The 20292-nt window shown below is 36.7% G+C and overlaps 1 protein-coding gene across 1 annotated transcript in view; it reads left to right on the top strand.

Annotated features, from left to right (window-relative positions):
* The window catches only part of RAPGEF6 (Rap guanine nucleotide exchange factor 6), a 226433-nt gene extending 211148 nt beyond the window's left edge, over positions 1–15285 (top strand). Inside the window, exons 25-29 of the mRNA XM_063087303.1 lie at positions 2447–2581; positions 7978–8206; positions 10421–10923; positions 12978–13292; positions 13991–15285. Of these exons, the coding sequence (XP_062943373.1) occupies positions 2447–2581; positions 7978–8206; positions 10421–10923; positions 12978–13292; positions 13991–14016 (1208 nt within the window). The 3' untranslated portion in view covers positions 14017–15285. The remainder of the gene's footprint in view (positions 1–2446; positions 2582–7977; positions 8207–10420; positions 10924–12977; positions 13293–13990) is intronic.
* Positions 15286–20292: the final 5007 nt, after the last annotated feature.

Below are 20292 nucleotides of genomic sequence, written 5' to 3'. Positions count from 1 at the left end.
ACAAATGTTCAGGAGATCGGCTGTTGTAAGTTGTGTAATGTAATCATCACCTCGTTAATAAAAAATTGTTTCATTTTGCCTATAGGTGTTTGATGACATAGCATACATGTTTTAAATGCTGACATTGGAATTCCTATTACGCTCAAATCTGTTTATCAACAGAAAACTTACAGCAGTACATCTTGGGTACCAAGGGCTTACTGTATTTAAAGGTGTATTTAATCAAATATCTAATGCAGATGCAGCCTACAAAACTATGAGAATGAAGTTCCTTATTCTAAAAACAACTGTACGTTTTTTTGAAAACTTAATTAAGAGACAAGAAGAGTATAAAGTATATATAGATTGCACTTTTTTTTCCTTTTTCCATTCTGATATGTAGACATTATCCAAATTCCTTTTAACAGTATCACTATTTTAGCTTTTAGATGGGAAGTTAGATACAGTTTGGTTCCTAGCATTATTAGCCCATACATTATACATACTGCCTACTCGATAGAGCTTTGTGTATTTAATTTGATTTTGTTTGAGATACAAAGTTAAATAAGAAATGCCTCCTTCTTTGCCAGATTTTCAGTCAGGTGATAGAGATACTCATACAAACAGAAAACTTCAGTATAATGTGTTTGCTGTTATGCCAGAGGTATATACAGAACATATAAAAGAACAAAACAAGAGGATGTTTTTGCATAGGCAGAGGTAAGTGAGGCTTCAAAAGAAGGCTTTTTGCAGATAACGCCTAAGCACAGGGTCTTAAAGGTTGATGAGGAAGGAAATAATTAAGCAAAGGTTCCAGAGAAGTTGCTTCAGGCAGAGAAACAGCTTGGTATCTGCAAGGAGCTACAAGCACTTTGCTGACTCTGACTGCAAATTGCATGCAGAATGCTGAGAGACAATAGTAATTAAAGCTAACACTTTTCACTTACTGAGTGCCACATACAGTTCAAAGTGCTTTACTAACTTGATATATTCATTTAGTCTCATAATGACCCTACAAGATAGGTAGTATCTTACCCTCATTCTACAGAGGAGGCATAGAGGGCCTAAGTAACTTACACACTGCGAGCAAGGAATGAAGCTGGGAGTTGAGCCCAGGCTGACTGGCTCTAAAGTCCTTGCTTTTAACCACTGTACTGAACAGCCTTCCAGGATGAAGAGAAATGAAGTCATAAGTATGCTGAAATTATAACGTGACATGCTAAAGGGAAGTTGTCGGGGAAACCATTGAAGAGATTTTAACAAAGGACACTTATGGTCTGAATTATGTTTGAGAAGGACTATAGTATGGAGTGCAGTGAGACTGGATATAGAAAGCCCAGATGGAATGCTGATGTGACAGTGAATTGGAAGTTGCTCAGGGCCTGGACTAGTTTGGTGGCTATGGAAATGAAGAGAGAATTGGATGCAAAATAGGCAAAGTTGATGAATTTGTTGGTAGGAGTGAGAGAGAGACAAGTTTAGTTCTGGTGTCTTATTAGTGTATTGTTACCTGAGAGTATTATTTATACCAGGTAGCTTTCTTCCCTCTTGTTGTAGTATGACTGTTATTTATATTAAAATGTTTGATATGTTTATATTATAATGTCATTTAATGAAGGGTAGTGTGAGTATACTATGATTAAAATCTTTTTGTTGTCAAAGGCTGCTGTTAGTATGTCAAATCCTTATCTCACTTGTGTTTGCTTTGCTTGTCAAGAACAGTGTCAGTAGCTCTTTGACATCTCTTAGAGAAGGTATATGTAAAAACATCAGTATATTAAAATCATTGCTAAGTTTGACCTACACTAAACAGGTCCAGCTGTTAGACAAGGATAATGATAGAACTTTGCAAGAATGTTTCCAGTGGGACTCCATACTATTTTTTGTATAAATTCATGACTCTTTCTGTTGTTTACTTTTCTCCTATAGTGTGAATTTAGTGCTCTTGAAAAGGGCTGGACTGGCAGCCCTGCAGCCTCTTCTGTATACCCACAGCACAGATGTACCACAGGTAGTGACAGTGCCAATATCCCCACACTGCCCCTGCCACGTGCCTCGCCCTGATTTGGAGAGGCCACCTCTAGAGGGTAGGGAAGAGCTTGAATCCATGCCTTCTGTATAAAGATTTCAAACAAATGTGTCAATTGTGGGGGGTGGGGCACTGTTCTCAGGCTGTTAAATTGATTTCCCTTATGCCACAAAACAAAAAGACAAACTATTTAACTATTGTAATTTGTTCCATGCTGACCAGCTGAATTTGAACAAATAACCTAGAGGTGAGAATCTCTGTATGCCATTACCCAGTCATTTAGTCCCTGTTTGTCATTTACACATTTCAACTGATTACACATTTCAGTGACTACAGTAGCCATTGTGCATCATGGCTTTAGTTATGTAGTGATTTAAACAACTGTAGACATTATAATTGTGTAATGATGCTTATTTGCTTCTTTGGTTTTATTTTTAGGTACAAGTTTACCTCAGAAAGTTTTAGGAACAACTGAAGAAATGAGCGGTAAGAAACATACAGAAGACACTGTTTCTGTGGCATCATCCTTACATTCTAGTCCTCCTGCGTCTCCTCAAGGTTCCCCTCGGAAAGGTAAGACAGAAGATTTCAGGCTAGTTCTTGTTAGATCACACAACACTATTTGTCTCTTATTTTGCTTTTTAATCTATAGCAATAATAGAGAGTGTTAAGAAAAGTGTAACTTTTAAGCTTTCATGTTTTGTGTTGAATTATTTAAATACTTATACTTTTCAGGTAGTATGTATCATGTAGCTAGGACTCCAGTATTCAAAGTGCGATCCTTTCAAATATTTCCTATATTTGAATGTTAGTGTGGACTATTTGCTAGTAAAATTTTCTGCAAAAAATTGTTTTTAACTGACTACAAGATTTAAGAAGAGAAACAAGTATTTAGGTTGATACTTTTTTTAAAAAAATAGAGTAGTATTACCTTTTTATTAATCAGGATTTAAATGTAATATTTATACTTATGTAGAACCTCATGAGGTGAAAAATCTGAAATCCTTGTTTATTTACGTATGCTTTCATAATTCACACTGAAGCTTTTCTTTTCTTGGCTAGCCTGGGCAGTTTGCATGTAGATGCCATTTCACATTAGCTGCACATGTAGCATTTCTAAATGGCGTATGCATTTCTTACATTGGCCCCTCCACACTCTGTGTATGCCCTGGCAAAAAAGACTTCTTAGCCCTGGCATCTTCTTCACAGATGTAAAAGAATTACGTCTCTAAATAATCACAGCACAGGATGGTACATGATCAGAGGAAAGACAAGCTTATGAATTCTAACAGAAGGGAGAAGCTTTCAGAGCTTCCCTCAGCTCCTATATTCTAAGTTTTATTTCACTCTTCAGGGCTTTTTCTTATTTTACCATCTATGTGGCAGTGATGTACAGTGATGTCAGACCTGAGTTTGAATCCTGACTTTGCCCCCCGTTATAGCTTTGTTACAAGTAATATATTCATAAGGTCAGGTTTCCTGTCTGTAAGATGGGGAAAGACCATCTATTTCACGGGCCTCATATAAGGTTTAAATGAAGTAATATTTATAAAGCCTAATACATGATAAGTGTTTAGTAAATTGGAGTGTCTTTTTCCCTTCCCTGCTACCACTCCAGGACAACACAGCTCCATACTCACCTGCCCTTTCTGCCCTCACGTAGGTGAGACTGGCTAGAATTTTCATTTATGTTTTACTAAGGAAAGCTTCATAAAAGTCAAATAGGACATATAAACAGTATATATAATAGGTATATTTGTAAAATACAGGTTTCTGATCCTCTTTTAGTTCATATACAATTTTGTGAGGCACACAGACCTTTTTTATCTCTTTACCTCTCTGTATGATTGTGTCCAATGTGCCCCTTATCAGATCTTGAGGAGCAGGACTGGCAACCTTTGGTGCCTCCAGTCAGACAGATGGTCCAAGTGAACAGCATCCATATGCTCTTAGTACTCTTTCAGGTCCACCTTGGAAGCTGTTCAGAAGTCTGTCCCATTATAAACAGTTCTCCAACCAGGAAACTAGTTGGATCTGATTTGGTATTTTATGCCTGAATGTAACCTGTAGGAAGACGTATTGAGACAGGAATTCCCCCCATTGCTCTTATTCCCAACACAAAATCCACTCCCACTACTGAAATAGAGAAGTCTTTTCTCCATTGTGTCTTTCAGTGTGTAGCCAACAATTGACCATGATGTTTATAGATTTGCAAGACTGTCATAGTCGTGTTTAGAATCCTTAGAAGCCTGAAGAAATTGTTTTCTTCAAAACTATTGCAAATTGTTCTTACGTATTTTCTGTCAAAACCCCAACAGAATATGATATTTCTGTTTCCATAAACAGGTCTTTGCTAGTAGTCTGTGACTGAACAGAAATGTCATTACACTAAGAGTACGATTTGTTCCTAGCTCTTGCTAACTTTGAGATTATTTCTTTGTTTTCTAACAGTTAAGAAAATAAGCCTGTCTTTGTGTTTCTCGCAAGGAGAATTTAAACAAGTAGAAACTTTTAAAAAGCACGACATCAAGAGACTTTAAGCATTATCTTCCCCACTGTTTAAGAAAGGTGGCCTCTCCCCTTGGAGCTACAGGAGGATTAGAAATTGTGCTTTTTAAATATACCTACTGTTTTCGCTATTTGTATGTCCTATTGGGTTTTTACTAAGCTTTTTCTTAGTAAAATCTGTTTGAAAATTCTAGAAATACATAGTTACTTTTCAGGAATAATTCTGGTTATCTGATATTCTTGTCATATTTTTTCTTATGATTTTACCAGCTTGGCTTGCTTTCAACAGTTTTTTATTACCAGCTTGTTCTGATCAAGGTAATCTTTCTCCTGCATTCTATCTTGCAATGACTGATTTGTTTATGTTATATAGTGGATTTTCTGTGCATTAAAAAATATGATGCTATATTTCTATTTTTCAGATATTATAAAGATGTTAGAATTTTTTAATAGTGTAATGTGTTATAAAAACCAGGCTAATTGTGATTAATTGGAAAGAATTAATTGACCATGTCAGGGTTTTTGCATCTCTTCCTCCAGTTTGCAGTATCATATCTGAGTCCAGCACCAAGATCAGTGGCCAGAGCTGCCCCGGAATAGGTGGGGTTTACTTGCAAAAGAAAATCCTTCAGATTACCAGGAGCACAGCCAAAAGAACAGACAGGACCGAGAAGGCCACTGAGGAGAATAGAGACAGGACAAATTGTGAGAACACAACCAGAAAAAGAATGACATCCCCGTTTAGAAGATTTAGGGAAAGAACTCTATCAAGGGAGAGACTAGTCAACAGCAAAAAAGAGGACGCAGATCACAATCAAGCTACAGAAAGCTGTGAGAAAGTGAACGATGTTGGAAGCAACATCAAAGATGAGAAAGGGAGTGACATCTTCAATTCAAATAGCCGAGGCAACAATAACACTTTAAACTGCTTCTATACAAGATTCAAGTCTAAAAGGAGAAAGACACTTTGACGAAGTTCCTTATTTAATTTTAGTGTTAAATTTGTTTTCAGTTATTTATGTAAATGTAGCTTAAATTAAGCCGTTTGTCAAAGCTTAGGCAGACAACTTAGTAAAATACTATCTATAAGCATTTTATGATTAGTATTACAGATCCTCTAGCAACAAAGTTATGCTGATTTAAAGTGCCTTCTTTGTATACATGTTATTTTACTAATGTATTGAGTTAGTAAACTTTATACTCTTGTGTTATGTAGTTGGCTTTATTTCCTACTGGTAGCATCTGAGTCTGTGAACAAAATAAGGAGAGGAAGATTTTTAAGAACCATTGTTCACTTTCACCATAAAATCCCCACTAATAATCTGGTCAGAATCTTTTCCTCAGAATTTTATTACTGTGTTAGTATTTCATCTACTTAATAAGCTAGAGAAAAAAATGTTTGGGATACAAGAAACTATACCTTGTCCACATATATTTTTATATCATTCACTTTTCACATATCTCTAATTGGGGGAGGAGGAGCTAGTATAACTTAGCAGGTTCAAAATCATCTGGGAAATTTATTTTAAAAATGCAATTACTGTAACCCACCCTAGACCTCATAAATTTCAACTGCCAGAAACAGCCTAGGAATGTGTATTTTAATGAGCTTTCCAGGGGATTCTTAGAATTGATTATATTTGAGTAATATTGATCTAACAGACTTAAGGATGAAATTTTTTTTTTTTTTTTTTTTTTTTTGTCGTTTTTTCGTGACCGGCACTCAGCCAGTGAGTGCACCGGTCAGTCCTATATAGGATCTGAACCCGCGGCGGGAGGGTCGCCGCGCTCCCAGCGCAGCACCCTACCAAGTGCGCCACGGGCTCGGCCCGGATGAAATTATTTTTAAAACAATGAAGGAAGTCTTTTCTGTAGGATAAAAGAGCAGTGTTTTTTTCTTTTCAGGCAGAAGCGTTTTTTAATAAATTAAAAAAATTTTTTTTACCACATCCATTTTCTTGGTCCTCTTGAAAATTGACTCGTCAATTTATAGGCACTGACAAATAGCAGTGATCCCCAGTTCAGAGATGTATGATAGAAGACAGGAGATGGGTTTGTCTTGGCTTACCCTGTTCCTGACCCCATAAGTCAAGTATAAACCATGCATTTTCTGGGTCTTAATTTTTCTTTTTGAAATAGTTTATGAAACTACTGAATAAGGTTATTGTACAACGAATTTTTTCTTTAATGATTTGAGTTATATGTAAATAAATTCCAAAATCCTTAAAGAAAAGAAGGACCTTGAAGCTTAGGTTGTTGTCGTCTTCTTTATGCATGAAGAAGCTGAGGCCTTTAGAATTCCAGTAACATGTCCAAAACTTATAGTTCTTAATGAGATTTCTAGGGATTGGTCCAAAGGTCATGTATCTATTGAATCTCACTTTCTTCTGTGAACAAGATATTGCTTGCTTCTTTGAGACCTACCCTTTATTGGGATTACTAAGGCATTTTCTTTTATTTCTAAATAAAAGCTTGGTTTCTTTTCTTCCAATTATCAAAATAGACTATTATGTATATTTAACCCTCATGCTGCACATCTGTCTTTGGATCATTCCACCTCACTACATCCCACACCTTTATTCCAAAGAGTACAAAAGAAAATCTTCCCAACTATCTACTGTGCAGTAAGTCATAAAACAATTTAAAGCATATTCTTATAAATATGTCAATTCAGTTTTTTAATGTAATAATCTGCAAAGTTGGTGAAGAAAAAGGAAACTAGGTATAAGATTAAGTCCAAATCTGAAACAACTTATTTACAGCTGGCTTATTTGATTCATTGGTTAGAGCATAGTGTTATAACATCAAGGTCAGGGGTTTGGTTCCCCTTACCAGCCAGCTGCTCAAAAAAAAATTTTTTTTTTATTTAAAACTACTAAAACGTTGACTCTCAACTTGGGGCAAGACTTCTTAAACGGCATGAGTAGAGTATCTGGGGTAAGTATATGTAGTTTGAAAAAGTAAACATGCAGTTGGTTTCTTTTGCATTCTGACTCCCATCCTCATTCTGACCTCAAGGTGATATTTTGGATTCAGGTCAGGCCATGAAATATTTATGTTAATCAAAAGAGTGGGCAGAGGTTAAGAAGAATTTGAGAAACTCTAACTTCTACTTTTAATGTTTGTAATGTATTTAATGCCATCTTGTTTTCTTACATGCTTGTAGCTGTGTAAGACCCTGGGGCAGTTATACCTTTGGACTAGTATTCTCAGTAATACTGAACTGTAACTTTCTTTTTCTTCAATTTGGAATTGGATTGGCATGGTTTGTGCAGGTAGGTAAATAGATATGTAGGGAAATGTGTGGAGAAAATTGGTACCATTACATCTACATAGATGGAAACTGAGATTGCTACCACTTAGTTTTTTGTTCTTTTTATGTTTTTCTTTATCCTCTCCCTGATGGCCCCACCACCGATTCCCTTGTTTTATAGTTTGACCAGTGTTCTTTTCTCATTCAGGTTATACACTTATACCATCAGCTAAATCTGACAACTTGTCTGACTCCAGTCATAGCGAGATTTCTTCCCGGTCCAGCATCGTGAGCAATTGTTCTGTTGACTCCATGTCTGCAGTTCTACAGGATGAGCGGTGTTCCTCTCAGGCCCTGGCAGTCCCTGAATCCACAGGGGCATTGGAAAAGACAGAGCACCCCTCAGGGATAGGAGACCATAGTCAACTTGGCCCTGGGTAAACATCCTTGTCTGTGTTCATATCATAAAACCCAAGCCAAATGGCCACTCCTAGCAGTGCTCCCCAACTTGAGCTTGAAACCCACCACCACCACCATGGGATAGTTGCAAAGGGATCCATAAAAGAATATGAGGACTGTATTAGTCCATTCCGTATTGCTGTAACAGAAATACCTGAGACTGGGTAATTTATAAGGAAAAGAGACTTATTTGGCTTAAAATTCTGGGACAGCTGCATCTGGCGCAGGCCTCAGGCTGCTTCTACTCATGGCGGAAAAGCGGCAGGTACAAGCAGATCACATGGCAAGAGGAAGCAAGAGAGAGAGAATGCCAGGGTCCTATAAACAACTAGCTCTCATGGGAACTAATAGAGCGAGAACTCACTCATTACTTCCCCCACCCCCCAGGGAGAGCATTAATCCATTCATGAGGGATCCAGCCCCATGACTCAATCAGTTTCCAGCACTGCCACATTGGGGATCAAATTTCCACATGAGTTTTGGAGGGGACAGCACATCCAAACTCCATCAAGGGCCAAACCCATATTCTCTATACTGAATATTCAAATAACTCCCGTTTTGAAAGGTATGCAGGTGTTCATTTTTAAATTGTTACTGAATTCAATAACTTTCTATCATTATGTATTTTTTCAGTCAATAAGAACTCAAGGTTTACCCGCTGTTGTTGCAGGGGGAAAGGGTTCTTGAAATTCTGGCTGTTAGGTTAGAGGTTACTCAGAAAGGCTGTGTAATGTAGTGGTGTGCACATTGCAGATGGGTTGGGAGGGCAGGACCATCCTTGATCCTTATTCTCTGAAAGTGTAATTTGGGGATTTAGAATAATCAGCTAGCAGCGGGTAAGAGTGCAATGGTGTGTTCAACTAATTGTTCACAACCAGTTACAGGTTTTGTTGTTCCTTCTCCACTCCCACTACTTTGCTTGACTAGCCTTAAAAATATATATATAAAATCAGCTAGCAAAAGTGAATTAAAAAAAATTTTTTTTAACTCTAAACTTCTATTTAGAATTAAGCAAAATGGAAATCTTTGACAAGGTATTAGGGAAGTTGATTCTAAACTGGTAAATATTGTTAAATCTGACCTACTTTAATATGAAAATTTAAAGATATATATATTAATCATTATCATATTTGTAAAGGTATCTGACTATTCTCTAGACCAGGGGTCAGCAGATTTTCTTCTGTAAAAGTTAGATAGGTATTTTAGACCTCATAAGCCATGAGGTCTCTGTCGCCATTACTGTGCCATTGTGGCACCAAAACAGCCATAGGCAGTACATAAACAAATGGGCATGGCTGTGCTCCAATAAAATTTTATTTACAAAAACAGGCAGAGGACTGGATTTGGCCTTGGGCTATAGTTTGCTTACCTCTGCTCTATACTATAAATTAAGGGTCCAAACTTTTTTGTGTGCCTTCACAAAATGGTAAATATTTTAGCCTATGTGGGTTCTGTCACAAATTCTGTGCAGATTTTTGTTTTGTTTATACCTTTTAAAATGTGAAAACCATGCTTTGCTCCAGACCATACAAAAACAGGCTGACAGCTAGATTTGGCCCATGAACCCTAGTTTGGGGAACCGTGCTATACATGATCGGACTCATTTGCTAAGTATGTGGGGAAGTTGCTATTTACTTGGCACTGTACTAGGCTAATCTCAGAGGTACATTGAAAAATAAAACAGGGCTGGCTGGTTTGCTCAGTTGGTTAGAGCACAGCCTTGTAACATCAAGGTCATAGGTTTGGATCCTCATACTGGCCAACTGCCAAAAAAAAAAAAGAAGGAAAAAAAATCATGGTTCCTCAGTTTAGAAATTCTTAATTCTCTATGCATGGAAAACAGTCTAGTGTTATATTGACCAAGAATGAAAACGTATACTCAGTTTTATTCATTTTAAATCTCATCTTTGTATTTTTATTTAAAATCAATTCAAGAACAATTCTGAGGAAACCTTTCTAAGCATTTGAGTTTCTTCAGTGTATGTTTCCAGCTGAGTATGAACTTTAATGCTAGTAACGAATTTAATGATGACTGATTATGGTGACATTTTTTCTTCATGGTTATTCTGGCATGAACACTGCAGTATGTGTTCTGTAGTTTCCTTTAGGCAGCAATACTTGGAATGAAGAGAAGAAAGTTTTTCCAGTAAGCCAGTAAGTTACATTTAATTGTTTATTATCTCCAATTTTAGGTGGACATTCTCAAAGTCGTATCTAATCAAGGGTTCAGCTGTCTCATCTTCTGTGAGCAATGAAGAGATTTCTCATGAGCATATCGTTATAGAAGCAGCCGACAGTGGTCGTGGAAGTTGGACTTCCTGTTCAAGCAGCTCCCATGACAATTTCCAGAGTCTTACAAACCCCAAAAGCTGGGATTTTTTGAACTCTTATAGACATACCCATTTGGGTGACTCCATTGCCGAAGTAGAACCCACTGACTGTGAGCCCTATTCCTGTCCTAAAGGCTGCTCTAGAACTTGTGGTCAGTGTAAAGGAAACCTAGAGACTAATCAATTGAGACAGAGTTGGACGTCCTCCAGTTCTCTGTCTGACACATATGAACCAAACTATGGGACAGTTAAACGGAAAGTGTTGGAGAGCACCCCAGGTGAGTCATCTGAGGGACTGGACCACAAGGATGCTGCTGACCCAGTTTATAAAACTGTCACTTCAAGTACAGAAAAGGGCTTAATTGGTAAGTTGTGGATTTTGTTATATCTTTGGCCTTTAGAAATTAAGTGGTGAAAAAATGGCATTAGGACATCTTGGCCCAGGATTTTATTCTTGGAAAAATTTGTTTTCTAACTCCAACCTTTCTTTTCTCCCTCCACAAACAAATTATTTCCCAGAAGTTCATGGTTTCTCAAAGGCTTTGGGACAGATATTCAAGCCATTAATATGAAATGTCTGGTGTGAAGATATTTAATTAGGGAGACAGGTTTGTTTATCTTGTTTTTAAGGTCTTTTTGATTTCATTGAGGAATATCATTGCATTACTATGCAGTAGTAATAGATTATTCTTTGTCTCCTCATAAATTTTTTGGACCATAATTGCTATGCATATATGGTAGAAACATTTAGTCTGCTATTTCTTTTAGGTAGTAAAAGTGATAAATGTGAGAAAAGAGAGAAAATGTGATAAAGTCAAAAGCATTTTTTAGTATGCCTTCCTGGTGTACAGTCATGAGTGTACCAAATCCTGTTGGTGGATTTCATTCTAAATTTTCTTCGTGTATTTTTTTAGTACTTAGCTCGCAAATAATTTTTTTTTTTCATTTCTTCCCTGAATTATATAAATACTTGGATATAGTAGCACCTGATTTTCTATTTATGTGGAATGACTATACTTTGAATCAATATTACCGTAATCAATAATATAATAATCACTCTTAATAATAATCACTCTTAATTCTATAGAATATTCATGTCACATTTAATTACTAAAAATGGGAAAGGGAAACGTGCTGATTTTTATAGTTACTTGTCAAATTGCATTTTAGATTGAGATTTTAGCTCATTCATTTTTTTCCAAGGGTTTTTTTTTTTTTTTTTTTATTAAGACCTCAGGTAACTACTATAGTTATATAGAAGCATGTATGTATAAGGATATAAAAATCTTCCTCTTGTTTGAGAATATAGATAAAATCTTTCCTTTCTGGGTAACTCTGGGCAGATTGCTACCTTCTTCATTCTTGTTGTCTTCTCTTGACCATCACTCCTCTGCCACCGTCCCACCCCACTCATCCTCAGATGGCTGTGGAAATACTTTCTTACCTGGATGTTACATGCAAATTACTGGTAGAATTGTAGAAATTTTAGTATGGACAGACCTAATCCTCTAATAGGAGAGTTACTAATATAATTAACTAATGGTTCTTTTTAATGTATTCTGCTTGTGTATATAGGCAGTTTTTGTGTTTTAAAAGTCACTTTTGCATGATCAAGATATTGAGAACCATTTGTCCTGTGGGTTCTGTGGATTGGTCTTAATTTCGTGGAGCTTCCTCTTTAACCTGTTTCTGATGCTTTTTGAAACTTTGCCTTAGTCCCAGGGTTTACAAACTTAGGGGAAAGGATTTAAAGTCACCATTATTTTTAATGTCCACTAAAAATCAGAGAAATTTAAGATGATTTCCTAAAACTGTTTTTTTTTTCTTTCTCCACTTAATCACAAAGCGGAAGTTAGAATGGTCCTTTAAGGAATTATTGTCTCTATACCAGGAAAGTTAAAGTTGTTTATATGCCAGGACTAAGAACTAGTCTGCCGAGTAGTGCCAGAAAACAGTGGTCCATGTCTCGGGAAGAGGGTGAAATAGCCCTTAACAGATGGCCCAAACATTATTTCTGTGAAAACCCTCCCATTCAACAGAGAATAGATGTTTAGGGTGAACTTTTAAAGGTTTCTTAATCATCTGTAGGGCTGGTGTTACTTCATGAGTTTGTCATACATTTATGTGATATGAGGGCTGAACTGCAGAAGGAAGCTTGTCATTAGTGCCATCTCCTTCAATTCTCATTCTAGTTAATATTTATAAAACTTAATGTAGTTTTTTACGTATTTTAAAAACAGGTTTAAATATTAAGTTTAGTAAGCTTTTTAAAGATGTTTTTAATGTCATTGCATTCAAATTTATTCTTTTTGTCTATTTTTAAGTTCTATTTTATCATTGTAATAAGTTTCAGTGTTGTTTTTTTTTTTCATTTCTTATATTTTTCATTAACATTTCCATTGCTTATTTTTCATGCCAGTGTACTGTGTCACCTCACCCAAGAAGGACGATAGGTATAGGGAGCCACCTCCCACTCCTCCAGGATATATGGGGATTTCTTTAGCGGACCTAAAGGAAGGACCCCACCCGCACCTAAAACCTCCAGAGTATAGTGTGGCAGTGCAGAGGTCAAAGATGATGCATAGCAGCCTCTCTAGACTGCCACCAGCCTCTCTCAGTAGCAACCCTGTGGCCTGTGTTCCATCGAAGATTGTAACTCAGCCTCAGAGGCATAATTTGAAGCCATCCTATCCTAAACTAGCAGATGTGACTGATGCAGATAGCGAAGCAGATGGTATGTCGACAAACTACCTTAATGGCTCTTAATTGAATTGCTGAACACATTGAATGGTCTTTACTGTGGTATTTTATGGTAATTAATAACGTTTTCTTTAAACATCTTAGAAGTCTTTGTTAAAAAAATTAAAAATCCCTAAATATGATAGTGTATTTTTAAAATGGAGATGGCAAGCTGCTTGTTTTGTGTGCCCCATACTCTTCTGATTCAAATGGAATATTCTTATCATTGATAGAACCAGCAGCTCAGTCAAATAATTTTGAGAGGAGGCATTTGACATTAGTGGAGTTATTAATTTGACATTAATGCATGGAAACTTGAAACTGTATTTCAAATGCCAAATTATTGGAAATGATGCTTTTGATATAGTTCCTTTTATTAGCAAAATTCTTGACTGACTTTGTAGCTATGCCATTAGTTTGAAAAATGGTTTGCTTTATTAAAAATAAATGAACTTTTATCCTTTTAAACAATACAGTAGTAATAAAATCATTAAAAACTTTTATGAGATTCCAGAATATTGTTAGCCTTCAATGCAGTCAGAAATCATAAATGTCATGATAAAACCTGGGCCTTCGAAGGATGTTTGAGAGGAATTCTTTGTTGAAATTGACTTATCTAAACATAACTAGATTTTGAGTTGATCTTCTTTAATATGCTGATCTATAAGTTAATTGTGTTTTTATTATTTTCAGAAAATGAACAGGTTTCAGCAGTCTAGCTTTCGGATGTGACCCATTTTAAAGACCACTGAATGTCATGGAGGAGTGGGCAGAACCATATCATGATTCTGCAGCCCACTGCCAACAAACAGCTCACTGCTGCTTCTAACCCAGAGGCTTCATTCCCTGTACTCTGAGCAAATGAAATAGACTTGAATCATGCTTCCTTTCAGTTAAACCCTGCAGATGCATCGTTTCTTCAGCTATGGATGCCATGCCCAGATACCAGTCTCTACTTTGCACGCCAGACCTGCCTTGGGACCACAATCACAGGACAAATTCAAACTCAGAGTTGTGCCCATGTGTATCACTGTAGATTTTCCTTCACAAGTTATTTTAAAGATAGTGATATTATTTCCAAGCCATAGCTTGGGCTAAAGGACAAATTCAAAATGTCTGCCAATACCAAGTATATTCTTATGTTTTTGCAAAGTAACTTATTATTTGAAGTGTTGTGATTTTGTTTGTGTTTGGGAGCTCTTGTTAGCTGATGTTTGTGTTTGAGGCCATAAAACTGTCTCTGGTCTGACCAAAAGAGTTATCTTTACAGAGACAATATGCTTGATCTATACAGAGATATAACTCGCTCTATAGCACCAGTGCAATGTATAGTCTCAGTATGAGTGGGATAGGAAGTCCTTTGCAGTTGAGGTGTTAGGAACCTGCTGATCATGGTGTAGAAGGCTAAGTGAAGCTGCCACAGGGTTTCTTGTCAGTCCTTTGGGAAAGGGATACAGGAGTAGGATGGGGTGGGTAGGAACCCTAATTTCCAAAGAACAAAATTTTGATGTCAAATGACGTGTATACAAATTCTTTCTGAAGTGAAAGTCATGCTGCATCTAATTGTAACTAAAATTATAAATCCAATAAATAGAGAATGGGTTCTGAAGAGTTCTAATCTATAGAAACTCAAAACTAAAAATTCTCACAATTCAAGTATGGAGTTCTTTTTTTTAAAGGAAGTATAATCATAGGTGTTGTAATGATTAAGATGAATTTGACTTTATGCAGTGTTCTGCAAACTTAACACCCCCACATCTCACAGTGCCGGGTTGTATCTGATCTTGATAAACACTGCAGCTCTCAGCTGCCTCAATAGCCCACTAAGGTATAAAATTGGTTGAAAATTTTGTGAAAGTAGAGCTGGAATTATAGAAGTGATTTGTCTCTTGGTTCTCAGTTTGAGATCACGAATGATTGTCCTTGAAATGACATACATTTCCAGCCTCTTAGACATGGCACTCTTAATTAAAGTAGTGAAGTTTCAATGACTGTTTACTGGTTGAGGTAGATTTGTCACATTTTTACATATTAAACAGTGTTTTCTGTATATTAAGTTTAAATTTTAAAGGCAAATGAGATTTTCATAAACTTCTGTGACTACCAAAAAAAATTTTTAAAGCCAAAGCCATTAATGTGCACTACACAGATCAACTTGGAGCCAGAATGGGTTTACTTCTGAATGGTTGTTTGTATGTGACCACGTAGGATTTAATTGGTTTGCGACTTCTTCTTTAGGAGTTCTTTTTTCCTTTCTCTTCCCTCTATCTTCCTGCCTGTCACCTTCATTTTAAAATCATAAATCAGTTCCAAGTGGCAAATGGTAATAGTTCATCTTTCCCATCAAAATGACTGTCTCTTCATTTTAGGAAAAAGTAGCATGCCTGAAAATCTCCCCTGGGGGAAAAAACATTAATCTGAAACTTAAACCTTAAAAATTAACCCCGGGTATGTTAGAATGAGGCTATATGGATCCGTAGCTTTCTTGGTCCTTTGCAAAAGAAAGTGGCCTGAATCAAAAATCCTTTTTTGAAAGTCACACTGTAGTGATTTGGTTTGTAAACAGTGGTCTTCTGATTGATTACATATTTTTTTCCTTCACTGAATTTATACAATATTGTTTTCATGTGCACAGCAAAACAAAGTGAAAGATATTTTTGCTATAATCACCTTTTTATCGGGTTTGGGTATTTATTCTCACCATTTTGTATCCATTACTCCAGAAAAATGTGCTGTTTGCACAATATCTGTTTATTTATTAGCAGGTCTTTCAAACCAAGTGGAAGCCTTACCCATCTTTGTCCTTAATGGTGTAAATAATATCTTACACAGAGAGTTGAAGCCAGTGGTTTTGGACTTGGACCTTGTAGTTGCCTTTATTTTGTCTGTTTTAACTGTGAGTGTTTGGATCAGCTGATCACATTGATCAGGAACTAAAGTAAAATGATTTGCAGTTTGATATGTATTGTTAACCCTTAAAAATTCATGAGGTTTTGATTTTTATATTTTAGTTTAGGGTACATTCCTGCCTTGTCTTAATTTTTCATGACTAGAACAAGGAAAGCCTTAACCTGTATTTGCTTTAATTCTAGATTTCCGCTTATTTTTGTTTTCATTTTATAAATTTATAACTTTTTAGTGAAGAGACTAGTACCCTCTCTTCTTACCACAACTCTAAATCTGCCAAGACTACTGAGTTAGTAAACCATCAGTGCACACTTGAGCCAAATAGTAAGTTTCAACAAAATCTCTTCATAAAAGAGAAAGATTTGGAGAATTAGTAAATTCAGTACATGCTTCCATAAAAGTTTATTGTAATCAATAGGTTCTCGTTTCCTCCAGATGATGACTTTCAGTGTGATCTTTGGCAAGAAGCAGCCTTCAGTGGGTTTTCATGAGATGAGGGGTGAGTCACGTCATTGTCATCGTCATCTGCATAATCTCCTTATGCATCTCTCCGGGCTGGAAACATGGGGATTGCTAAGAACAAACCTGATTTTTATAGTGTTCTTTTCCCTACAAAAAGGGGGGAGGACAAGTTTCCTTGTATCATTAAAACAATAATTGTTATTCTGGTATAATTTTAAGCTTCTAAAAAATGTAATGTTAAGTACAGCTACATTGTATGTATCCCTTTAGCATTTCCTTAAAGGCTAGAAAAAAAGGGGTAAATCTTCAGAAAAGTGTCACAGTACATTTTCAAATTTAAACTTGTACCCTAATTTATCTTTAGCTTTTGTTGTGCTTTCTAAGGCTTCTTTATTTTTGGTACACAGATTGCAGTTGAACTTGATCTTTTAAAATTGAAACATGTAAGCTTATCAGCAGAAGACAAAAAACTGCAGTTGTAATAATCAAATCACTGCATTGATTGTAAGGTATCCTGTAACAAGCAATGTTTGTCTCCTATTTTTTGATACCTCTTAAACATATGTCTTTTAGAAAGACAGTGCCTCTCTATGCTTTTTGTATTTTTACTGAGTGTAAATATTTGTTATATTTTTGGTTAAAATAATGTAAAAGTACCATTTATTATCATATCTACTAATACATTGGTGGAATCAATAAAAAAATATACATTAACCTTCTCTGCACTTTATCATAATGTATAGAACATGTGGGACCCATGTTGGTATGAAAGCCTTATTATTTTTTTAAGTCTCCAGAGAACTTGGAGTGGTCTAATGATTGTTGACCATATAGAATCTGTGAAACACCTAGTTGTTGATTAGGTTGAGAAAATCATGCTTGATTGAAAGTGGCTTTGTTTTTCTCTTAGAACAGAAAAATCCACAAAATATCTAGGGCTGATATAGCAACTCCACAATACTTGGTAGGGTGAGGGGGGACATTTACACCTCAGGGCATCACCTCAGTATTTCAGGAAGGAAGGAGAAGGAAGGGCTTAGGGGAAAAGGTGCAAATGTGTATCCCTTTTGGTTAGCAAAACAATGGCTTTTCGAGAAGCTCCAATTAGTCAGAACTGTGTTGTATGTCCAGTCAGCTGCTAGGGAACCTGGGAAATGATGTTTTTAGCTGAGTAATTGATGCCCAAAACAAAACTGGGATTCTCTTCAGTGAAAAAGGAAAGAATGAATATCGAATGGGCAGCTAGCTGGGTCTCCCACAGCATGCCTTTAAACCCACTCCTCTGGGCCGCATATGTAAATGCAGCCACTTATTTTGTGGGATCAGATCCCAGGAACCTGACAAGGGGGACATTCTGCTTTAGCACCCCTTTGTAAAATCTCCTTTCAGTCTTTCCTCTGTACCCAGAGAATGCTACCCCTGTGATACCTAAGTCTTCTACCTTCTCCCAGTTCAGCTCCTCCCAACACAGACCAGATTTTCTCAGGCCATTCCTTCCCCTGACTACCTTTCCACAGTCTCACTAGTCCATTCTTTTATTTAGAATATTAAACACAAGTGTAGTAGGTTAGATAATGACATCTAAAAATATCAAACTCTAATGCCTGGAATTGTAAATGTTGCTTTATTTAGGGAAAAGGGTCTTTGCAAATGTAATTAAATTAAGCATTTTGAGATAAAGAGATTACTTTGGATTATCTGGAAGGGGCCTGAATGCCATCACAAATACTTATAAGAAAGAGGCAAAGGGAGATAACAGAGAAGGCAATGGGAAGACAGAGCTGAGAGAAATGTAGCCACAAGTCAAGTAATGCCATCAGCTACCAAGAGCTGGAAGAGACAAAAAAGGAATTCTCACTTATAACCTCCTGAGGAAGTGCTGCCATGTCAACACCTTGATTTTGGACTTCTGGCCTCCAGAATTGTGAAATAATAAATTTCTGTTGTTTTAAGCCACCCAATTTGTGGTAATTTGCTAGAGCAGCTCAGGAAATGAATACAAGTTATTACAAAGTCATGTGTCGCTTAACAGCAGGGATACATTCTGAGAAATGTGTTACTAGGAGATGCTATGTACTTACACAAACCTGGAAGGTATAGCCTACTATACACCTAGGCTATATGATAGAGCACATTGCTCCTAGGCTACAAACCTGTACAGCGTGTTTCTGTACTGAATACTATACAGTTGTAACCTGATGGTAAGTATTTGTGTGTCTGAACATAAAAAAGGTACAGTAGAAATAAGGTATAAAAGATAAAAAATGGTATACCTATATAGGGCACTTACCATGAATGAAGCTTGCAGGACTGGAAGTTGCTCTGGCTAAGTCAGTAAGTATGAGTGAATGCGAAGGTCTAGGGCATTACTGTGTGCTACTCTAGACTTTATAAATACTGCACCCTTAGGCTACACTAAATTTATTTTAAAATATAGTAATTATACCATGATGTTAAAACAGCTGCAGTATCACTAGGCAATAGGAATTTTTAACCTCCACTAGGAGGTTGATGTTCCAAGTCCCTCCAGTTAAGGGATGTGGTGTTCTATAAGCATACCTCAGGAACCCTCTAACTGTCCCCATCCCCAAGAAGTGTTTGATAAACAAAGCTAAGAGAGGACCTGGGTCTATGGCCATACCACCCTGAATACACCCAGTCTCCTCTGATCTCTGAAGCTAAGCAGGGTCAGGCCCGGTTGGTACTTGGATGGGAAAGGACCTGGCTATCTCAGAGGCTACCTCTACAGCAGCCTAGTCAGCCTTTTATTTTTCTTGTTTCAGAGAGTCTGGTATGTACTGGTATCTTATTGTGGGTTTAATTTTAATTTCCATAATGATTAATAATGCTAAATAAGCATCTTTTCAAATACTGGCCACTTGGATACACTCTCTTGTGATCTGTCTAAGTCTGTTGTTTTCTATTTGTTGCTGAAATATTGAAATACAGTTGATTTTTATAATGACCTTGTATCTGGCAACCTTGTTCAATTCACTTATTAATTCTAACAATTTGTGGATTTTTCTGCATATTCACTTTTATTATTTTTCTGCACTCATCACTTTTATTTATTTCCAGTCATTTTGTATTTTATTTTTTATTGCACTGGTCAAAATGTCCAGTACAATGTTGAATAGAAATGGTCAAAGTGGAAGTTCTTTGCTTCTGATCTCTCGTGCAAAGCTTTCAGATGTCACCGAGCATGCCGAATGCTGTAGGGTTTTTGTGGTATTTATTTATTTATTTTATTTTTTATTTTTTTGTCTTTTTCGTGACCGGTATTCAGCCAGTGAGTGCACCGGCCATTCCTATATAGGATCCGAAGCCGCGGCTGGAGCGTCGCTGCACTCCCAGCGCCTCACTCTCCCGAGTACGCCACGGGGTCGGCCCCTTTTGTGGTATTTATGTGTTTAAGGAAGTTCCGTTTTATTTACTTTGCTAGGAGGATTCGTGGTGTTGAATTTTGTCAAATACTTTTCTTGAATCTATTGAGATGATCAAATCATTTTTCTCTTATCCATTAATGTGGTGAATTAATTGATTTTGTGATGTTAACCCCTTCTGCATCCACCTCTGTTCCCCCACCTCACCCTCTGCTTTACTAGAATAAACCCCACTTGGTCATT

Source organism: Cynocephalus volans, chromosome 2, assembly GCF_027409185.1.
Source record: "Cynocephalus volans isolate mCynVol1 chromosome 2, mCynVol1.pri, whole genome shotgun sequence".
Taxonomy (NCBI): domain Eukaryota; kingdom Metazoa; phylum Chordata; class Mammalia; order Dermoptera; family Cynocephalidae; genus Cynocephalus; species Cynocephalus volans.
The sequence above is the reverse complement of the archived record's forward strand: the minus strand, read 5'-3'. Positions and strand labels throughout refer to the sequence as shown.